The sequence below is a fragment of the Podarcis raffonei genome, chromosome 3 (genome assembly GCF_027172205.1).
Source record: "Podarcis raffonei isolate rPodRaf1 chromosome 3, rPodRaf1.pri, whole genome shotgun sequence".
Taxonomy (NCBI): Eukaryota; Metazoa; Chordata; class Lepidosauria; order Squamata; family Lacertidae; genus Podarcis; species Podarcis raffonei.
In genome coordinates, this window is record NC_070604.1 from 40877446 (window position 1) to 40897207 (window position 19762).

Below are 19762 nucleotides of genomic sequence, written 5' to 3' on the forward strand. Positions count from 1 at the left end.
GAGGGGAGTCAAAAGGGTGCACATTTTGCCAGAGTGATATTACAGCAAAATTTGGCACTGAATAATATGCATAATTATATCAAACCAATTAGGCCTGCAACAAAATGAAGTGTGCCAGCCAGCCAGCCATGACCTTTTCCAGGATACTCCTTTATATTACCCCTCCCCTGGTTTTTTCTGTCCTCCCTCCCCTTCAAGAATCAGTCGGCATTCCATAGCCACTGAGCATGCTTGGTCATCATTGGGCTAGGGGGCAGAGTTTCCGCTAAGTTTTGTTTCCTGAGGTTTTTTGTATATGTACGAGCCCTACAGTTCATCCAAGCCTGTTGATACCACACACACACACCCCTTGTGTGTGTGTATGTATGTATGTATGTATGTATGTGCATGCATGGTTGGTACTTCTTTTGGCTACATAAGAGTCTACATTTAGATGATGCCTATATAATAGTATGTTGTGAATGCTGTGAGCAGTGATTCCTCTGTTGCTCCATCTGCTTGATGATCTGCCCAGAAGGGTAAGGCAGGCAGAGTGGAAGGGTTGGGTCAAGGCAATGTCATGGGAAAGACAGAAATGCCCAACCAGCTGCATGATAAAAGTTGTGGCGGGAGGGGGAGGAGGAGATGGTGTCAGAGGAGTATAATTGGAGCAGACCAGGGTGAAAAGGAGATGGGGGTCAAGACAAGGACATGAGGGATATTGGATATAGAGACAAGGAAGGGGAAAAGTAAAGGTAACAGGGAAACAGAGAAAGAACAAGGAAGGAAAAGGCAGCACAGAAGTAAGTAGCTGAGAAGCATTGCCTCAAATGAGCATCACCCAACAGGGAAGAAAGACATGGTGGAGAGTTCTGGGCAAGCTAAAAAGTGGTGTGTGTGTGTGTGTGTGTGTGTAAGGGTCCTTATATTACAGATCCATAAGCATTACTGTCCAGGTAAACTACTGTACCAAACCCACAGAGAGGCATGTTGACGAGAGCCCTGAACTTAGAATGAGTACCAGGCTCACCAAATGGTCTGAAGATCCTTGGAACCTTTAGGGTTTGGGGCAAAAGAGGTTACATAGTTGTATGATTTAACCTGCTCAGGTAGTTATTTGCTAACACAAACAATGAGGAGGTAGAGGGAGAACCATAACAGCAAACTGACTTTTACAAAGCTAATCCCTCCCCAATGTCAAAGCCCCCCAGTTAGTCTACAAACAGTCAAGCTAACACTTACTAATGGTCCAGGGGGTCCTCTTGGTCCAGTTGGGCCATCTTTTCCAGTGAAACCCTAGTTGAAAAGTGAAAGTTTATGTATTATTGTTTTGTTTCTTTAAAAAGATAAGCTAATTCCATGATGACTTGTTTAGGCTAATGTCCATTAACTATTAATATATATGTTTAAAAGATATTGCCAGCCTAGGTGTGATTTAGTTCTGTGCTTCAGTTACGCTAACATCAACTAGTTATCACATGAATATATCAAGGCTTTTCTCTGATTAAGAATTCATGCTGAATGCTAAAGCTCAATTACTTGTGAGGAAGTTCCAACATCATCATCTTCTCATGTGTTACACCTAAGACTCTGTTGTCCCTCTTTCTCTTGTTGTTTGCTTTCTCACATCCAGCCTTTTTTGTTAGTTGGCAGGATTCACCTAACCAGCCTTTTCAACGGAAGCTTTCTGCAAGGACGTCTGCTTGCACAATGGAGCTTCCCCCACTGTTCACATCATGCGCCCCTTCACCCCACCCCCCAAAATGGCTGAGAATAATGAGCACTCATCCAAAAAGTCACACAAAAAAGAGAAATATTAACTAATCAAGAGTAGTGGTCATAGCTGTCATATTAATTTCAAAGAGAAAGCACTATGCGATTTAGATAACCAGACAATATCAGGAGAGTAGTTTATTTCTAATACTAAAACTTTACTGTTCCTCTCTCAATCTAAACTTAGCCAGAGTCTTTACTTTGATGGTCTGCACAGTTTAACTTTTCACATACAACCAAACCAACCTTAAGCATTTGGGTGATGGTGATTGCCATTTTTTAACTGCACCCATCCATTAGGGATTATTTTTGTAGGTTTGGCAGGCTCTCTTCATTCATTCACCCCGACCCTGTGAAGTCCTGCTGAGGAAGTTCTACCCTGTGCTATTCCTAAAGTCAAGCCAGGTGGCTTCTCCTTACACAATGTTCTATGATGAAAATAATTACCAAGTAGGAAAAATATGTGTCTATTGCTTATACACCGTCAAAGGGAGCAGTGTCATCCATATATTTATTTTGCCATGAGTACATAAAGAAGAAACACAATGTAAGTTAAAACACAGTTCATGTACAAGCATTGAAATGGAGCCCCTCACCAGCTCACCTACTTTTGGTACTCAAAAAGGATGTCCTACTCAAAACTAGTAGACTTCCATGTAGGAAATTGTTGTGTAACTAGGAATCTTTGCCCACCAATGGCACAGCCCTAGACCTACTGTGATCATCAACAAATATAAAACAAAAATGCTTACCCTATCACCTGGAGGTCCCATTGGGCCAGGGGGGCCAGGTAAGCCTGGAGATCCCTACAGAAGAAGAAAAGTATTAATCAGAGAGAATTATTGAGTTATGCAATACAAGACACACATTTGAGAGTACCAACAAGCATAGAGACAGAGGTGATCTGGTTGACACAGTTGAATTGGACTTTCAAAAACCTTTTGACAAGGTACATCACCAAAGACTCCTGAGTAAGCCTAGCAGCCACAGAGTAAGAGGAGAGGTCCTATTCTGGAGCAGGAATAGGTTAAGTAGAAAGGAGTAGGAATTAAGGAACAGTTCTCCAAATGAAGGGATGTAAAAAATGGATAGTGAGGCCTCTGAGCTTGAGAGTCTTTTTTCTTGTGTTGTTGCCCAGTTTTTCCTGGAACTTTGATGCCTTCTTTGTTTCCTTAAAACCAAGTCCCATTTCTCAGTACCAATTCACAGCTGATACATGATGTGGTTTTGTACCTGTGTGGTCTTATTTTATTATTTTGAACTTCAATAGCATTTTGTCTCATCTGTTGAAGAGCAAGTGAAACTAAACAGAAACTTATGCATACCAGGCTACAAGTGAGAACTTAATATATGTTAGCACTTATGGGACGTGTGCAGCATAAGTAGCATGACCATATTATTTTTTAAAAAGCAAACTTACTGAGCGACCAGGTAGTCCTGGCTCTCCAGCATCACCTTTCATCCCTTGACGACCCTAGGAGGAGGAAATACTGCAAGTTTTAGAAGGTGCCATTCATCATGCACGTTGGGCTGGGAAGACTTGGAGTGATTCCCCCTTGAATCCCAGCCCCACAGTGTACAACCCATCCCATTCACCAGACTGGGGGGCTCCTGGGGAAGGCTGAACTGTTTCTTCCAGCCCCTTTGTCATTCTTTCCTCTGATTTACCTACACAGCCTGCAACACATGATTTAGTTTCTCAGAATAGTGACATGGTTAACTATCAGAAAATAGTTCAGAGAATGCCAGATAATTGCCTAACCTTTTGAAAGCTTAAGAATTTATCTGGAAATGCAGAAAGGCATAGCAATGTTCCTTCTAAATCACCACAACAATAGTATGGCTATTATTTTTTTGTGTAATCTGCCAGTATTGCAATGCTTGTAAATATGATGTCGTGTGTTAAAGCACTTATTCCCAGTATTTTCTACTATGTGATGAACAATGTCAAAGTGCAATAGTTAAAGAGTATCCGAGAGCACTAAATATGCTATGCAGGCTATCTTGCTCTCTCCTAAACTAGAATGCCTGTTTACTTACTGGTTCTCCTGTAATGGAAAGTCCATTTGGCCCCTGTGGTCCTGGTGGTCCTTGAGGGCCTCTAGGTCCTACATCTCCGTGAGCACCAGGTGGCCCCTTAAAGTAGAAAAAGAGAGAAACCCATTTGCTAGCTAGCCTTTTATTCTTCCAAAGTGGTTATCTTAAAGAACATACGTAAAAGATGGATTCACATAATATGTTTTCACAAGGTGACAGCATTTATAAAAGGCCTGTCTAGAAATCTGAGGGTTCCACTGTGTTTCGGCTCTTTGCCGAAACTCTTTTTTTAGTGCATTTAGAAACACTGGTAGCCATCAGCTGAGGTAAAACTTTGCCTTGCTGGTGAGCTTGTCACACTGTAGCAGCTTTATCAAAATCTTATGTAGTTTAAAGGTGTGAAAGATGATAAGCCAAGAGTGTCGGCATTATTGCTTGGTGGCATTATTTGATACAAATATTGGTGCCTCCATTGTGATGTTGACAAATATTGCCTCAGGTTCCTCCACAAAATATAGATGATGAACCAACCCCACATAACTTCCTGGGACAGGGAAGAACAATGCAGCAGAACTGACATCCTTTCTCTTATATCTTCCTCACATGTGTACTAATGATAGAAACTGAAGGCAATTGAAGGGAAGCAAAGTGAGATACAGATATTATAATTTCACATGAATGAAGTTGATTTCAGAGGGAAAACTGTCACAGAGTGAATTTTCAGTAAGATTACTTCTCCCTGGTGTGTGGGATGGTACAGATATTTGCAAACATATTTCTTGCATTCACAGTATACTAAAAATGTAGCATACGATGTGGTCCTAATATATAGAACTAAATACAGATACTTTAACTTTAAATAATTACTTGGTTAAAAGTCTTTTAAAAAAAAAAAACCAAGGGAGGAGACAAAACAGTTACAAAACAATCCAGTGTACATCTGCTCAGGAGTAAGCCCCACCGAGTTCAATAGGACTTACATCCACGTAAGTGTGTATTTTAGGCAGATCATAGAATCATAGAATCATAGAATCATAGAGTTGGAAGAGACCACAAGGGCCATCGAGTCCAACCCCCTGCCAAGCAGGAAACATCATCAGAGCACTCCTGACATATGGTTGTCAAGCCTCTGCTTAAAGACCTCCAAAGAAGGAGACTCCACCACACTCCTTGGCAGCAAATTCCACTGTCGAACAGCTCTTACTGTCAGGAAGTTCTTCCTAATGTTTAGGTGGAATCTTCTTTCTTGTAGTTTGGATCCATTGCTCCGTGTCCGCTTCTCTGGAGCAGAAGAAAACAACCTTTCTCCCTCCTCTATGTGACATCCTTTTATATATTTGAACATGGCTATCATATCACCCCTTAACCTCCTCTTCTCCAGGCTAAACATGCCCAGCTCCCTTAGCCGTTCCTCATAAGGCATCGTTTCCAGGCCTTTGACCATTTTGGTTGCCCTCCTCTGGACACGTTCCAGTTTGTCAGTGTCCTTCTTGAACTGTGGCGCCCAGAACTGGACACAGTACTCCAGGTGAGGTCTGACCAGAGCAGAATACAGTGGCACTATTACTTCCCTTGATCTAGATGCTATACTCCTATTATTGCAGCCAAGAATTGCATTGGCTTTTTTAGCTGCCGCGTCTCACTGTTGGCTCATGTCAAGTTTGTGCTCAACCAAGACTCCTAGATCCTTTTCACATGTACTGCTCTCAAGCCAGGTGTCACCCATCTTGTATTTGTGCCTCTCATTTTTTTTGCCCAAGTGCAATACTTTACATTTCTCCCTGTTAAAATTCATCTTGTTTGTTTTGGCCAGATGATACTCACAGAGGGCCCAGTTAAGCCTCTTTCGCCTCTTGGTCCCTTAGCACCTGGGCCTCCCTAAAACAAAAACATGCAAATAATGAGTATAGATAGATGGATAGATAGACGTGGAAGTCCAAAATCATATATGAATGCAAATTTCTTCTTGCAAGTAGCTATATTACTTCTCGCAAGTAGCTGAATGGTGAAGCAGAAGGTTCATTATGGGCTCATTCAATGCACAAATAGAGACTAACAAACTTTAGATCAACGTATTGTGGGGCTGCGGGCGTCAAACTGCACACTACAAGTCTATGATAAAAATACTAAAAACAACAAAGAAAGCTATGAAGTCTAGCTGTGCATAGATGTGTTTTTTTCACCAGACTTAGCAGTGATATTGTTGCCCAATGTACACACAGTGATTATTGGCAGTGCATCAATACTGCTGTAAAGGTTTCAGTATTGAAAGCAGTACCTAGAATGGCCAATTTTAGCTCCCAATAGTACAACAAGCATTGCTGCCATAGTCATGTGTACAGTTATTATTGTAGGAATGTGTTGGGTAGTAACATCATCATGGTGACAAGAAGCACACTCCCATTGCACAAAAACAAAATAAAACCCACATGCACGCCTGGGGTGTTTTTAAACATTTGCTAATAATTTTTAACACAGTAAAGAAATTGTAAATATATACCTCCTCATGCTGCATGTCTATTATCGTATAACTCTCTACAAATATAGTGTGGAAGGGTATCTGCTCCCAGACAGTAATGTCTCACTATTTCAAGAGAAAGATCTCACTTTTAAAAATACACTTTTACTTTGAATGGTGCGCACTTCCCCTTCTGCAGCACATTCAACAACAAATTTCTCTTTGTCCTTCCTTAAATTACCTCTTAGGAGTGAAATTAATCTGATCAGAAGTGTGACGATACAATCTCATCAGTTTCAGCTCTTCGTTGACTGGCATGATAGTAGTAGAAGTCACTGTGGTTAGGAAATAGAGGGAAATGCCCCCCCCCCGCAACACTTCTTCTACCCACCTCCCCCAATACTTTTGTATAATTATCAACCACCAGGCCTCCTCAGTTGGCTCACCAGCCCATTTTGATCTTATGCAGTGCTTCAGACTTGCCACCAATCCAAATGCCAGGCTTCTGAAGTGCCAATGGTCAGGAGGACTTCAAAGTGCCATACAGGGCTGTTTGCAAGGGATCCATTTCCTTACACCTGTGCTAGAGCATCAACAGACAAAAGCTGTTGCTATACTAATTCTGGTGCTGCAGCTAATTTGGCTCCCTGTGCTAGTGTGAACAGAGAGGTTGTTGCCATCATCATTGGCCTCTGCTTCCTGAAGTCATTGGAGTTCTATGGATTCCAGTTTGTTAATCTGAGGTACTCTACAGAGTCACATGTCTGGTAATCACAATGCAATAATTTTGCTTACAGCAGGTCCTGGAGGTCCTGGAGGTCCCACGCTGTCTTGTGTGCATGTGCAAGCATTTGGTAACGATGGGCATTTTGCTTCATCCCTCTGAAAATTAAAGGACAAACATCTGTCATTTCCCTTGAATATTTTTTAAAGGGTGATCACCAAGAGAATGGTTTCAAATATGTTTTTTATTGTCTGTAGCATGTTTAAATTATATTTTTAAGGGCAGGCAGACAGACAGGAGAGAGAACTGAGACTGAAGGTTGCCTGGGAACCATGATGGCTGGTGTGGAAGTCTTGCTGCTTAGTCCCAAATACACATTGCTCATGGATGGAGCAAAATACTCAGCAGATGTTTTGCTACACTTTTTATGACTTCCTATATTGTAGGACTTATCCTTAGGACTAAAAACAGATTTAGATAAATCGATTTAACCATACACATAGTAATCTACACATATGAATTAAAGAAATTCAGGTTGCTTATGTGTGCCATAGGGGGTTTCTCTAAAGGTGCATCCAGAGTTATAGCTTCCATATAATCTGTGATCGATATGAGGGAAAATTCAATGCTGTCATCCTGCTTCTGAAACAGTTAATAATCCAACAGAAGTGTCTGGTAGCAGAAGAGATGGGAGAAACAATATTCTCCAATCATTCTTTCCCCTAGAAGTCCCCTGTGCCACTTTCTGGAGTGTTCCCAACCTCTGTAACAGATTTTCAGGGCTGCTTGGGTTTCAGAAGGAAGGTGTATCAGAAAACCATTCTGAAGAACAAAAAAAAAGAGGACACTTTTGCCAACTTTTACTTTTAACTATGGATTGCTATGATGACTCTACCAATGAAAAAGAGGGTGTGTCCTGGAAAAAGAGAGCATGTGTCTACTCAGAGTAGACACTGTTTGCACTCATTTGGGAAGATGGATATTGAGTTTTCTTAAACACAAACTTTGGGGCAGAAGTCGATAAGAAGTTGCAAGTCTCAAAATGGTACTGAAACAAAAAACATGGAGAACTTTAATAAGATAGTAAATTGCCCAGCATATTTTAGTAGAAACATTTTTTCAGGGCACAAGGTTTCAATTTGTTATTCTTGTAAGACTACATCTCTTTTTCATCTTTTCTCCTCTCTCTGGGCAGAAGCCACACAGTGTCCTCCACTTGACCATCGCTCAACCATTCTGCCTTCCTTATTTGAACTTTTCTTCCACCTTTAGCCCATTACAGATTAGTGCAAATTCACCCTTTTGAGTTTTGCCTGCTAATTTACACTAGCAGTAACTAAAACATGACTATTTCACCATCCTATAGCCCAACTACCTCATTATTCCATCTCTAATTTGACTCAAACATACACTCACTTAAAAAACCCCAACAGCATTTATGAGGATATGTATGAGTAGAATAGGGTAAATTTATTGCTTATTTTAAAAATAAACCCTCAAATCTTGTCATACGTATGGGAAATATATCTGTAAGGGATAAAATTGGACTGAAATGTGGCCTGACTGCACCTAAGTTCAAAATAGCAGCATTTATAATATGGCTCTGGTAAAGTATCTGCATTCTTGCCCTCTGAGTCTCAGGATGATTCAGAGTCACATAAGCAATTTGTCATTCCCAACAGGGACCTTTCAAACATTATTCCGCATTGTCCTCTGTGTAGGACTGGCTCAGATTGTTGACATGAGGCTTTAAATATTATATTTACCCTAGAAGGAATGTCACAGCACCTATCTCTGCTAGTCCAAACGGCATTACATACAATGTCGAAGCTCTGGATCTCTAACTGTAAGACAAAAACACAAATGTCTTCAATGTTACATCAGTAGGAAATTTCAAAAAAATAGTTATGCAGGGTGATATTATGCAAGAATCATTTTTGCCATTCAGCCAAGGCAGTAAAATGCTATTCAGCAATACAGCATAGGACAACATTGAATAAATGGTCACTTAATTGCTTACTTTGGATCAAAGACATTTTTAACAAAGCACACATAAGATTTGTTTAAAGCAATAAATGTCTTGCAGCTTTACATATTAGTACATAAAAATAGCAGTGGGAGAAAGTTGTTCAGATAATAGAAATATTTTCCCAGCCAAAGATTATGTGACTCAAGCCCTTTCATGACTGAGTCATGCTACTGTTGACTCATATGTTGAGGCTACTAGATCAGAAGGCCAACTTCTATTCTACAACAAATGCCATGGGAATATCTTTATTAAGCACACAGATGCATTGTGGGGTTTTTTGATGGAGGTCAGAAAACGCTAACTTGTTTATTTACATTTATATTTTGGTCTGAGAATACTCCAGTCAACTTCTCAGAGCTACAGCTTTTGGTTCATATGGTAATTTTGACTAAAACTTACCATTTACATTGTAACAAGGAGCAACCAAGTTCATCCATCTTGGACTGAACATTTATTCTAAGTCAATATAAAAGGGACTGACTTCATGGCATAAAATTGGTCCAGAGCTGGGCAGATGAGTAGTTTTTGTGATTTGTGATAGTGTCCTGTGTGTAATCCAAAGAGCATTATTTGGTGAAGTAGGGCATCACTATGAAAACTCCTGCCACAATATATTTGTTTTTAAGATGCCACTTGAGTCTTGATGGTTATTAAGTATATCCTAAACGTTGTAAGTAGACTCTTAATAAGGATATCAAAATACATTTTGCATGTGCTTGGAACTGATATAAAGTAAAGCTTGTTACTTACTGTTGCTGTTTTCCTGTCACCTTTCTGTAGTTTACCCAGTATTTCATAGCCATCAGTTGTGATATTTCCACCCTCTTTAATTGGTTTTTCCATTATTTCAACGCAGTCAATGTAAATTTTAGCATTTGTGGGAGTTACAACAATATGAACCTGTAGAAAATTTATTAGAAACATAACTAAATGCATGTATGTTTTTTATACACCTTAGATTTGCTGTTTAAAGTTGTTAACTGTTCTGAAGGAATAGGGGCACTGATCTATGCATGGGTCCTCCGCATGCAAGGGCTTCTTTACTAAGAGATGCAACAGCTCCATATACAAAGTTGTTCTTGGGACTTAAAAGTGGGTGCCCAAGTAAGTTGGTGAGCATTGGTTCAGGCACTAAGGTCTGGATCAAGGTATGTAATTATTTATACAAATGGTTGAGGTGGCTAAGACCAACTATGACCATATGAGTAAAACATTCTCACAAGATATACTGTACATAGAAGAATTTAAGTGAGGGTGGGTTTGTTTTGTTCTTTCTTGTCCCTGAACTTTATTTTTCCATTTTTCCTTTCCACACAACAGTGGTTGCATTTGAACAAAATGGGCTCACACGCTCCCCCCACCCCCTCTCCTCCTCTGGCATGACCACAAGGAGATCAAAAGCTTCCACTTCTGTTCTGAGATTAACCACAGTTTAGTGTGTTGTCCAAACCCCAGACTGTAGTTAAATTTAACTATGGCTAATAAAAATAAGACTAGCTCATCAACTCCTTCACCATGGTTTGAAGTCAGCATGTTTCCCTAACTATAGTTAATAATCAGTTGTCTAGATTTGGGCAACATGACAAAACTACAGTTAATCAAAAGTGGATGGGAAGGCTTCCAGATTCCTTCTCACAGCAAAGGTGCAGAAGCTGGGAGAGCACACAGGACAAAAGCTAAGCTCATTCTTGTAATGTTAAATGTTTTTGTGGTCCCTAAAATATGGTTTAGCATTATTTCTGCAGCTGTCCAATGTCTTGGATTTAGCCACAGCCAGTAGAAGTTCCAGTGCACAAGAGTTCCAAACATCTCTCCCATTCATAGAAACTGGGTGGAATAGATGGGATGGGGTGGAGAGGATAATGTTCCTCATTTTTACAAGACTAGACTAAGAACTTGAAACATTAGATTTACTTACTCATATTTTTTTTTGGAAAAAGCTGTGCTACCATCACGTACTAGCATTTCACAAAAGGTATACTAAGAGTTCCATTTCGCATCTCTCTTATCCAATGTAAATAATTTTTTTTTAAAAAAAATACTATACTTCTGCTAGCTTTGTAACAGTTACATTTTCCATACTGTTTGTTTTGTACACTTTGGAATGAAAGAGTATCTAGCAGAGGCCTTGCTTGGATAAAAGGGATATGCTTCTGTTGGAATACATATATAACAAAATATCACAGGACAGCGCCAAGAGCTGAGTAATACATTTGGACCACAAATCCTTGAGAAATGGAAATACATTCCAGCACTGTTCAGCTTTCAAACAGAAGTTTATTAAAGTTCCCTCCTCAATTGCTTGAAACCTCATCAAGGGTTTCCTGCCATTTTACCACTTCAAGATCTGGATCTGTATTTCGGTGCAATTTCTGATAGTTTATTTGTAATTATAATGTCATTTCTATAGCTGCATTAAGTCATGTTTAGCAGGAAAGAAAACTGTATATCATAGATGTTTATATTTATGATTTCTTAAACATTCTTGACAATTACAAATAAAAAGTGAAACATCTGTTTATCCAGAATTAAATCCCATAAATATTTGTTATTATATTATGTGGCACTAAATTGCTGCAAAAACGTGCGTAGATGCATCTAAATAGCTCTCCATGGTGTTATAGCTATATAGATCTGTCCATGTTTGTAGTCGGTTTATATAAAATATCTATAGCCTGCCCTTTATCAATGAAAGTGAGTATACGTTTCTTCTGCTGGAAAGCTAAGGCAAAGGCTGAGGGCCAACCTACAGATTAGAGGCTAATTTCTTTTTACATATTTTTAAAGCAGCTGTGAGAAACTGAGGACTGGCTGAAGGGAGAAGCTACATGACCATTCCTGCTTCTGCTGTTCTGTGCAAAGTAACCCCATCCCAATACTTTTCTCCCGGGAAGGGAATAGATATGAGGACCTTATATCTCTTCCCCTGGTGATGAGACAGTAGCTGCAGGGGGCAATTTTCAGCATGTAAAGAGCAGAAAGCAAAAGCATTTAGGAGCTCTTCCCTTCTGTCAGCCATCTGCCCCCAATTCCAGCTTCCTGTGTCAGCTATTTTTAATTTTTTTTAAAAGTGCTGCAAGGGAGAGTAAGGGAACTTCTATCACATGTAGTTTGGTTCATAATGGCGAGACACAGAATAAACACCATATGGTTCTATAAGAGTTCTTTGATACTGCTTTAATTACTGTATTACTAAGCCAACACTTTCCCAAAGAGTCTTGCTGGATTCATCCACTATCACTACAGCAATGCTACTCAACATCCAAAGAACTGTGCCAAAGCAAATTTTCCACAAGTAGCCAATATTAAGTTAGCTATTTTTCATTGAGTGAACGTATAACTCATTGAATGAACACCACATATTTTGGAAGGGTTCGATCCAATTTTTAAAAGTTTGGCATATTCTTAATATTGGATATTTTTTAACATCAAAATTACCATACAAAATCTGTTGTAATTTTTTTCTCTTTTGCTAAAGCTAGGTCACTTATTTCATGTGCACACACACACAAACAAACATGATAATTCATTGCATAATTGTCCAAACTCATGTGCTGAGTTGTGCTACACATAATAAGCAGATGACAGAAAATATGGGGTGCTGGATGTTGTGAAGCGCCCTAAGATCTATGGTTATAAACTTTGTTATACAAATTTTAATCATCATCATTATATATGCAGGAAGTGCAATTGTAGACCAGCTCTGAAGGTTCCTTCTCTTTAGCTTTGAAACATTCTTTCTAATGAATTACCCAATCTCCTACTGATGACAAACAATGCAATGGCATTCAGAAATCATAGCAGGCCCATATTATAGTATTTACCACCTTTTAGCTGCGATTCTGAACTCAATTACTTGCAATCAAGCCCCATTGAACTGGACATATTCAATATGTTAACCTATCATAAATATTGAATCTACATTAAGAGTATAAGCTCAAGAATATTTGCTTGAATTCACTTATAAATTATTAAATCTATCTATATCTACTAACTAGCAAGTATGGTTTTTGTTCTCAAGAAAAATGCTTTTGTTCATAACAATTTGCACACAATTGTCAGCATTTACCTTGTGGAAACTTCCATAAAAGAGTTTCTTAACTTCATCACCTTCAAATGTTACTGTCTGAACCTCTCCTCTTGTGTCCTTGTTAAAGAATGATAATACTTTGCTGGATGCTGGGGGAGAAAAAAATTTTTATTGACTATATGCATGGTTAATTAGTTACAGTTTTATAACACTCCATGCCCACAGTAACATATGCAGTCTAATTTGATTAAACTTGTCACAAGCAACAAAGAATGTATTACTAGGGCCAAATCATGAATGTTTATTATCCACTTGTCTCAGGTATACTAATAAAAAATAAACAGAAATAATACCAGATTCATGGTCATTACACATTGTAAAGTACATTATTTGATGTCTCGGGGCCCAAATAAATATCAACCTATCATAAAACTTTAAATGGATAGGACACAGCAAAGCTCACTGGCATAGAATGCAAGCCAATTACTGGAGCACTTTGGGTAAGTATGCTTTGAGATAAGCCAAACACTGTGTTAAAACACCTGGTGCCAATGCTTGCTGCAGGTGGCTGAGAGATGAATGGCTTCTTGCAATTCCCAACTTGCCAGTTTCCCTCCCTCAAAACTCAGACACCACATAGAAGTAGCATGATTTATGGCAGTTTAACTCTGAAGGAAGATTATTTCAGTATAAAGATGAAAGCAAACCTTCCTGGTATTTACTTATTCTTTTAACATGCCACCAGAATATGATGAACTAGAGAAACATCTGGCTTAGTTGACTGCTCACAAATGCTGACCAACAAACAATATATCTACTGCTGGAACTCTGCCTGGCCTTTGATTATGCCGATATATGAGCATTGAATTAACATCCTTCTAGTTGGTGTACTTTGTTGAGCAGTATATTCACTGCTAGAGTTTGCAAAGTATAATTTCAGATAATAAAAATGGCAAGATCTTTCTCAAAGTTAGTGGCTGATCCATTCCTAAGAACTTCTATTTTTAAACCTCAGATTAAAGTATTTCCTGGATGATTTCATCCAAATAGAAGATTTCACAATCAGCTGTGGTTTTGCAAACGCAGGGTCCAGGCAAATATTATGCAAATTGCACATAACTGTGCAAATTAGTTTCAGTCTACCTCAGAATTTTCTTCCCTGTTGATCTCTGGTACTGAACAAATATTGGATTGCAACAATAAATATTTCAATAACGTTCTGAGCTTGACAGATTGGAGAAGAAAGGATGGGAATTTAGCCATAAAGTTCCATTTAGAGATTCTATTCATACTATAAGCAGGTGAAATCATTCTTACAATCAAGAACAACTCCAACTTGTGGCTTGTAATCTCTGTCTGTTATCTGCCAAATTGCGAATGGTTCAGTGGGGGTGTCCGGGAGAAGGCGGAATAACAATATGATAGTGTAAGCCTTTGGTAATCCATCTGGATGAATCTCCCTATTAAAGAAATCATAGATTACTGCTCATTGAAAATGCATGAAAAAGGCTAAAGAACTCCATAATGTTTCATCTGAAACACAGAAAAGACTGTAGGAAAATGTCAACACGCTGACATCTGCATTACAAATTTCACAACAAAATTGTGGTTCACTCAAGATCCAGAACACACAGACCTTTGCGCAGCAGTTGATCACTCGCGCCACTCAAACCTCACAAAGACTGATGTACTGAAGAAGATTCAAGAAGAAATTCTGAGAGGGGCTCCTTTTCATTTAAGACTTAAAGAAGCTCTCGCCAGAAAGGGAGAAAAGGCTTATTTAAACTTCCCAATATTCTTCAGTTTGCCTATTTGACTGCTTTTCCTTCCCACTGTAATGAAAAGCATTATGAATCTGAACTGTTTGGGGTGGATACATAATTTGATTCTTAATCATTCACTAGAACTGTATTAAATTCTAATTTTTCAATAACCAAATGAGATAGCTATCCAGGCCATAGACTGAGCCTATAAGGCAGATGTGGGGAATTTTTGGCTCTTCAGATGTTGCTAAACTACAACTCCCATCAGCTCCAGTCCAGTTTCCCCATGCCTGCTGTAAGGGGTAAGAGGCAATGGTGACAGAAACTGCAGTGTAATCTTCAGGGTCATTAAACAACAGGACCCTTAGAATTTGCCTGGAGAGGAGAAAGAGTAGCAGCAGAAATATTGTTGGGGAACTAGCTAGGAATAAGAGGCCAATAATGACTTTTGGGAGGCAATTCAAAAAGGAGAGCAATTCAGGGAGGGGGGAATCAAATGTAAATAAAGCTATGAGTTCCTCTCACTTAGTACAATTTGCTCCCCTCAAAAACTGTGGCTTTGTCTTGGCTATATACAGAGAACTGGCATGTTTCTGTAGGGCTTGGGAGCTTCAACCTCTCCAAACTATGCAACTGTTTTATTCTAATAAACCTTCAGAATTCCTCTCCTATTGGCAAATGAGCTGGTGAGTCTGAGTGAAGAATATCTAGCAGCTAGCAATATACTGTATGGAACAACTACCATCATGCATCTATAGCTAAATTTTCCCCCACCACTAACCACTAATAGCAGAGTTTGAAACTGAATAATTGCAACAGATTCCAATTGCCATGTCAATAAAAGCCTCTATAGGGAATGAAGAAACAAAGCAGGCCTGGAAATACTAAATGTTTTAAGCAATAAGAAAAGTGGTACATTGTTTAAGAAAGTTGTTGCAGTTCCTTTTGAGCATATTTCTTAATGTTGCAGACTAAGCAAAATATATCACTCATCATTCCAGAAAGTTATGTGTTCCATGTAACCACACACAGTCAACTTTCCCCAGTTAAAAAAAGAAAAGAAGAAAGGTAGCACAGCTTACATTGTGGGTTGGCTAACAAAGGCATTTTTATTAAGCCTGTATGCCACATAACTGGGGTAGGATCCTGACTGCAAGGAAACGCCTGGTACTGAAGCAAAATACTTCTCCGTTAAGTTGTAAGCTTCCAGCATCCTGAAGCCTGTATCATAAAGGAGAACATGTTTTTCATCATTATTATTATGTTCAAAGGGAAAGAGACTTGTGGAATTTAGAAAATGTGAAGACACTTTACTAGGCTGGGAAACTGGTGTATAAATTCTTACCAGGAGAAGTGTACCCATCCAAGTACATGAGAGGGCAAGCTGAAACAGAAAAAGAAACATGTCAAATGAAATAATGAATGAGCCAGCAGCATTGTTGTTGGAAGGTGCGCAGGGTTACTGCAGAATCTCCTCCTTTGGTAGTTTTCAGAGTGAGACTAGACAAGCTTATATATCGCAGATGCTTTGCCTGGTATTCTAAGAGTTTCAGCATGCACCTAATAAGCTGTTGTATGTACATGGGGCTTTCTGTTGATATTCCCTTTCCATTGCAGCCCATCTCACGGCATCAGAGGACAATCTGGACACCCCTCTTCATAAAGAGCAGATTTTTGCGGAGGAGGCATGAGGGAATGTGCTAGAAAGGGTGGTACCGGAAAGAATGCATACAGGGGATTGTATCTAATTGTGTCCCTCCACTCATGGAAGGCTCTTTGATCACTAGAATCCAATAGGTAAATTTATTCTCAAGAAGATTAGAGAGAAGTGGCATTTGACTTACTTGAGGTAGCTGTCTCACAAACAAAGGTGATGAGGTTATCCTCAATCTTTTCAAAAGCATCAAAGTCATCAACTATAAAGACATGGCGTTCACTGGGTTTGCTGGCGATCTTGGCCAGTTCATGGTAATCAACATCAGCCACACCAACAACAAAGACACTGAAACCTGCAAATGTAGTATCGATTGAGTTAGTGTCGTCACAAGTATATTTCTACATGTTCTTCTCAAAGATAACATCTAAGCAATCTGTTATGAGGGGATGACATACAACTCAAGGGAGACGTGTAAAGTGTGTACATTTATCGTTTCCTTTAAAAAAAAGAAAACATCATATCCTGAAGAGGGTAAGTGACTAAATCTGTGGTGCATGGGCATCAGAAAGGCAGGTAGATATTTCTATAAATAAATAAATGTTCAAATAAAAAGCTTACATGTACAACAGAGTTTACCCAGGGTGAAATCCAACACTGCTTGAACAGATTTCCACTTGCTCTACACGGCTTCTCCTTCCTCCCAAAACTTCTTCAAATGATCCCCTGATGTGCAAGTGGAAATCTGCCCTCCTTGTACATGAACAGCACTGGATTCAGTCCACTGCAAAGTGATACTGGATAAAGTGGTTTACAGATATCAGGCTCATAAATGTTCACTGATTATTTGAACTGTGTATATTACAGCCTTCCTAACAATACAGAATCTGACATTTGATGAAGTTAGCGGAATTATAGTTGTACAATGTTATGGCACGTAAAAGCAACTTACCAGAATGTTGTATGACAGCTGCAGCTTTCCTCACTTCATCCTGTGACCGGCCATCAGTTACAACAACAAGTACCTTGGGAACTCCTTTCCTCATACCACTTTCCCATGTCAAGACCTTATCTTTGATAAATGTAAGTGCTTTGCCTGCAGATGGTGAAACAAAATTCATTGCGGTGATCAAACAAAAATGATAATATTAGTAGCACACACATTAACATTGGAATGAAATTAAAAGGTTGTATCCAACTAAGTTATACTCAAAGCAGACTGAGAGAAATTAATGTGCCTAAGTTAGTCATGTCCATTATTTTCAGTGGCTGAATTTTGGACTCAGCTAAAGGGTAAAGGGACCCCTGACCATTAGGTCCAGTCGTGGCTGACTCCGGGATTGCGGCGCTCATCTCGCTTTATTGGCCGAGGGAGCCGGCGTACAGCTTCCAGGTCATGTGGCCAGCATGACTAAGCTGCTTCTGGCGAACCAGAGCTGCACACGGCAACGCCATTTATCTTCCCGCTGGAGTGGTAACTATTTATCTACTTGCACTTTGATGTGCTTTCGAACTGCTAGGTTGGCAGGAGCAGGGACCGAGTGACGGGAGCTCACCCCATCGTGGGGATTCGAACTGACGACCTTCTGATCGGCTCAGTGGTTTAACCCACAGTGCCACCCATGTCCCTTGGACTCAGCTATACAGCTGCAAATAAAATGTTTTAAGTGTGTTGTAAAGTGCATTATACAAATGTGGCCCTAGATGGAGATGGTGAGCTATGGCAAATTCAATATATTTTTCAAAAACTTTTTTTTAAAAAGCATTTTCACTTTTTTTTCTATGTGTCTAGATTCCACCTCTGAGTAGGACTGATGTTGGATACAATCCCAAATCTGTGAAGCATAGAGACCATGTTTGTTTTTAAAAAACTGAACTCAAATCCTCCCACAAGTACCTGTTTTTGTGTTCCCTCCTCTATAGCGAATATTCTGAATTGCTCCTAGTGCTTGTGCCTTATCATCATATGTATTCAAATGGAACTCAGACTTTGGATCATCACTATATTGCACCAAAGAAACCTGAAACAAAAAATTAAATCTGGCATTATTGGGATGAATGCTCCAACAATGCAATTTTGTTCAATACAACGGGGGGGAGGGAATGGGAGTGCAGGAAATTTTAATGAAGGTTTTGGCACATATAAGAATGATCTAGTCCATGATTTGGAAGCTGTGGGTGTGGTAGCCAGTTAAACAGTCTGCATCACATACAGGCTTACCTGCTCATTGGCTGTTATTACATGCATGTGATGAAAGGGTTTTTCAAACAGCCAAGCTGTCATTTGCAAGGTACGGTTTCTACAGTCTAACAAGCATTTCACCATACTACAAAGTAAAGGAAGCACACACATACACCCCACATTGCTGAAAATCAGGCCACCCAAACTCTGAATGCCTTGCAAGTAGGAAAAATGATAAGAGCCAACCCACCAAGGACAGGGTGGCAATTTGTCCAGGGTAGAAGGGTGTAAAGGGCAAAATGCAGCAAAATATTGTGCACCTGTGCTACTGTTTTAAAGAATATTCAATCCTATGAGGGTCAGAATCAGTTTTGCCTCAAGCTAGCCAGTTTTGCCATTTGTTGAGGGTGGGGAAACTGAAGGTCTAGTGAATTGACTAATGCAAGGATAATAAATGTGGTACCCGGAGATGCTGAGATGGTACCCGGAGATGCTACTGGCAATGGTGACTGGGGCTTATGGCCATTAGGGAAGCATAAGTGTCTCCCTCTTACTGTATCTTCATCCCCGGAATCAGCAAAATGCCCATCCATGAGCTGGAGAACACCTATGATCCACTCTTTCATGGTCATGGAAAGGGGATAATGCAATCCATAGTGCAAGCATGAAGACAGAATCTGGAAGCATGGGCTATAGACTGAATCACTTTTCTAGCTTTGGCTGAAATTGAAATCTAGCAGCTTCTTTTAAGAATCTTTAGAGTCTTGGTTTCTCTTGTTTATTACTAGACAGGAAAAATAGACAAACCTGAATTCCAGCAGGGTTGATTAGGTCAAAGGCTCCAACTGTATTAAAAACGAATTTCAGCACTTTGTGGAAATTGTCATCTCCAATACTCCAGGAAGCATCAGTCAAGAAGACTATATCTGCTTTGGCACCCTTGCATACTGAAAAGTTCATTGGATTCAGTTAAGTCATTTGACACGTACAGAATAATTAAGGAAACTGAGATGATAATTTGAAGAACAGCATGTGTCAAGCTTTTCAATGTAACATATAGAATACATCTAAAAAACCATTTCCCCCATTGGAATTTATGAAAAATACATTCAAAGGCTCAAATGCACAAAACA

General features: G+C 39.5%; 1 protein-coding gene across 10 annotated transcripts in view; it reads right to left on the bottom strand.

The window, feature by feature from the left end:
• Positions 1 to 19762, bottom strand: part of COL12A1 (collagen type XII alpha 1 chain) — a 115381-nt gene that overhangs the window by 14538 nt on the left and 81081 nt on the right. For all 10 annotated transcript variants that reach the window (XM_053381281.1, XM_053381282.1, XM_053381278.1 and 7 more), the window contains 16 exons: positions 19437 to 19576; positions 18345 to 18468; positions 17400 to 17543; positions 16638 to 16802; positions 16139 to 16177; positions 15876 to 16014; positions 14348 to 14490; positions 13070 to 13179; positions 9751 to 9900; positions 8738 to 8815; positions 7043 to 7129; positions 5614 to 5667; positions 3793 to 3888; positions 3173 to 3226; positions 2505 to 2558; positions 1222 to 1275 (listed from right to left, as the gene is read on the bottom strand). In XM_053381281.1, the coding sequence (XP_053237256.1) occupies positions 1222 to 1275; positions 2505 to 2558; positions 3173 to 3226; positions 3793 to 3888; positions 5614 to 5667; positions 7043 to 7129; positions 8738 to 8815; positions 9751 to 9900; positions 13070 to 13179; positions 14348 to 14490; positions 15876 to 16014; positions 16139 to 16177; positions 16638 to 16802; positions 17400 to 17543; positions 18345 to 18468; positions 19437 to 19576 (1631 nt within the window). The remainder of the gene's footprint in view (positions 1 to 1221; positions 1276 to 2504; positions 2559 to 3172; positions 3227 to 3792; positions 3889 to 5613; positions 5668 to 7042; positions 7130 to 8737; positions 8816 to 9750; positions 9901 to 13069; positions 13180 to 14347; positions 14491 to 15875; positions 16015 to 16138; positions 16178 to 16637; positions 16803 to 17399; positions 17544 to 18344; positions 18469 to 19436; positions 19577 to 19762) is intronic.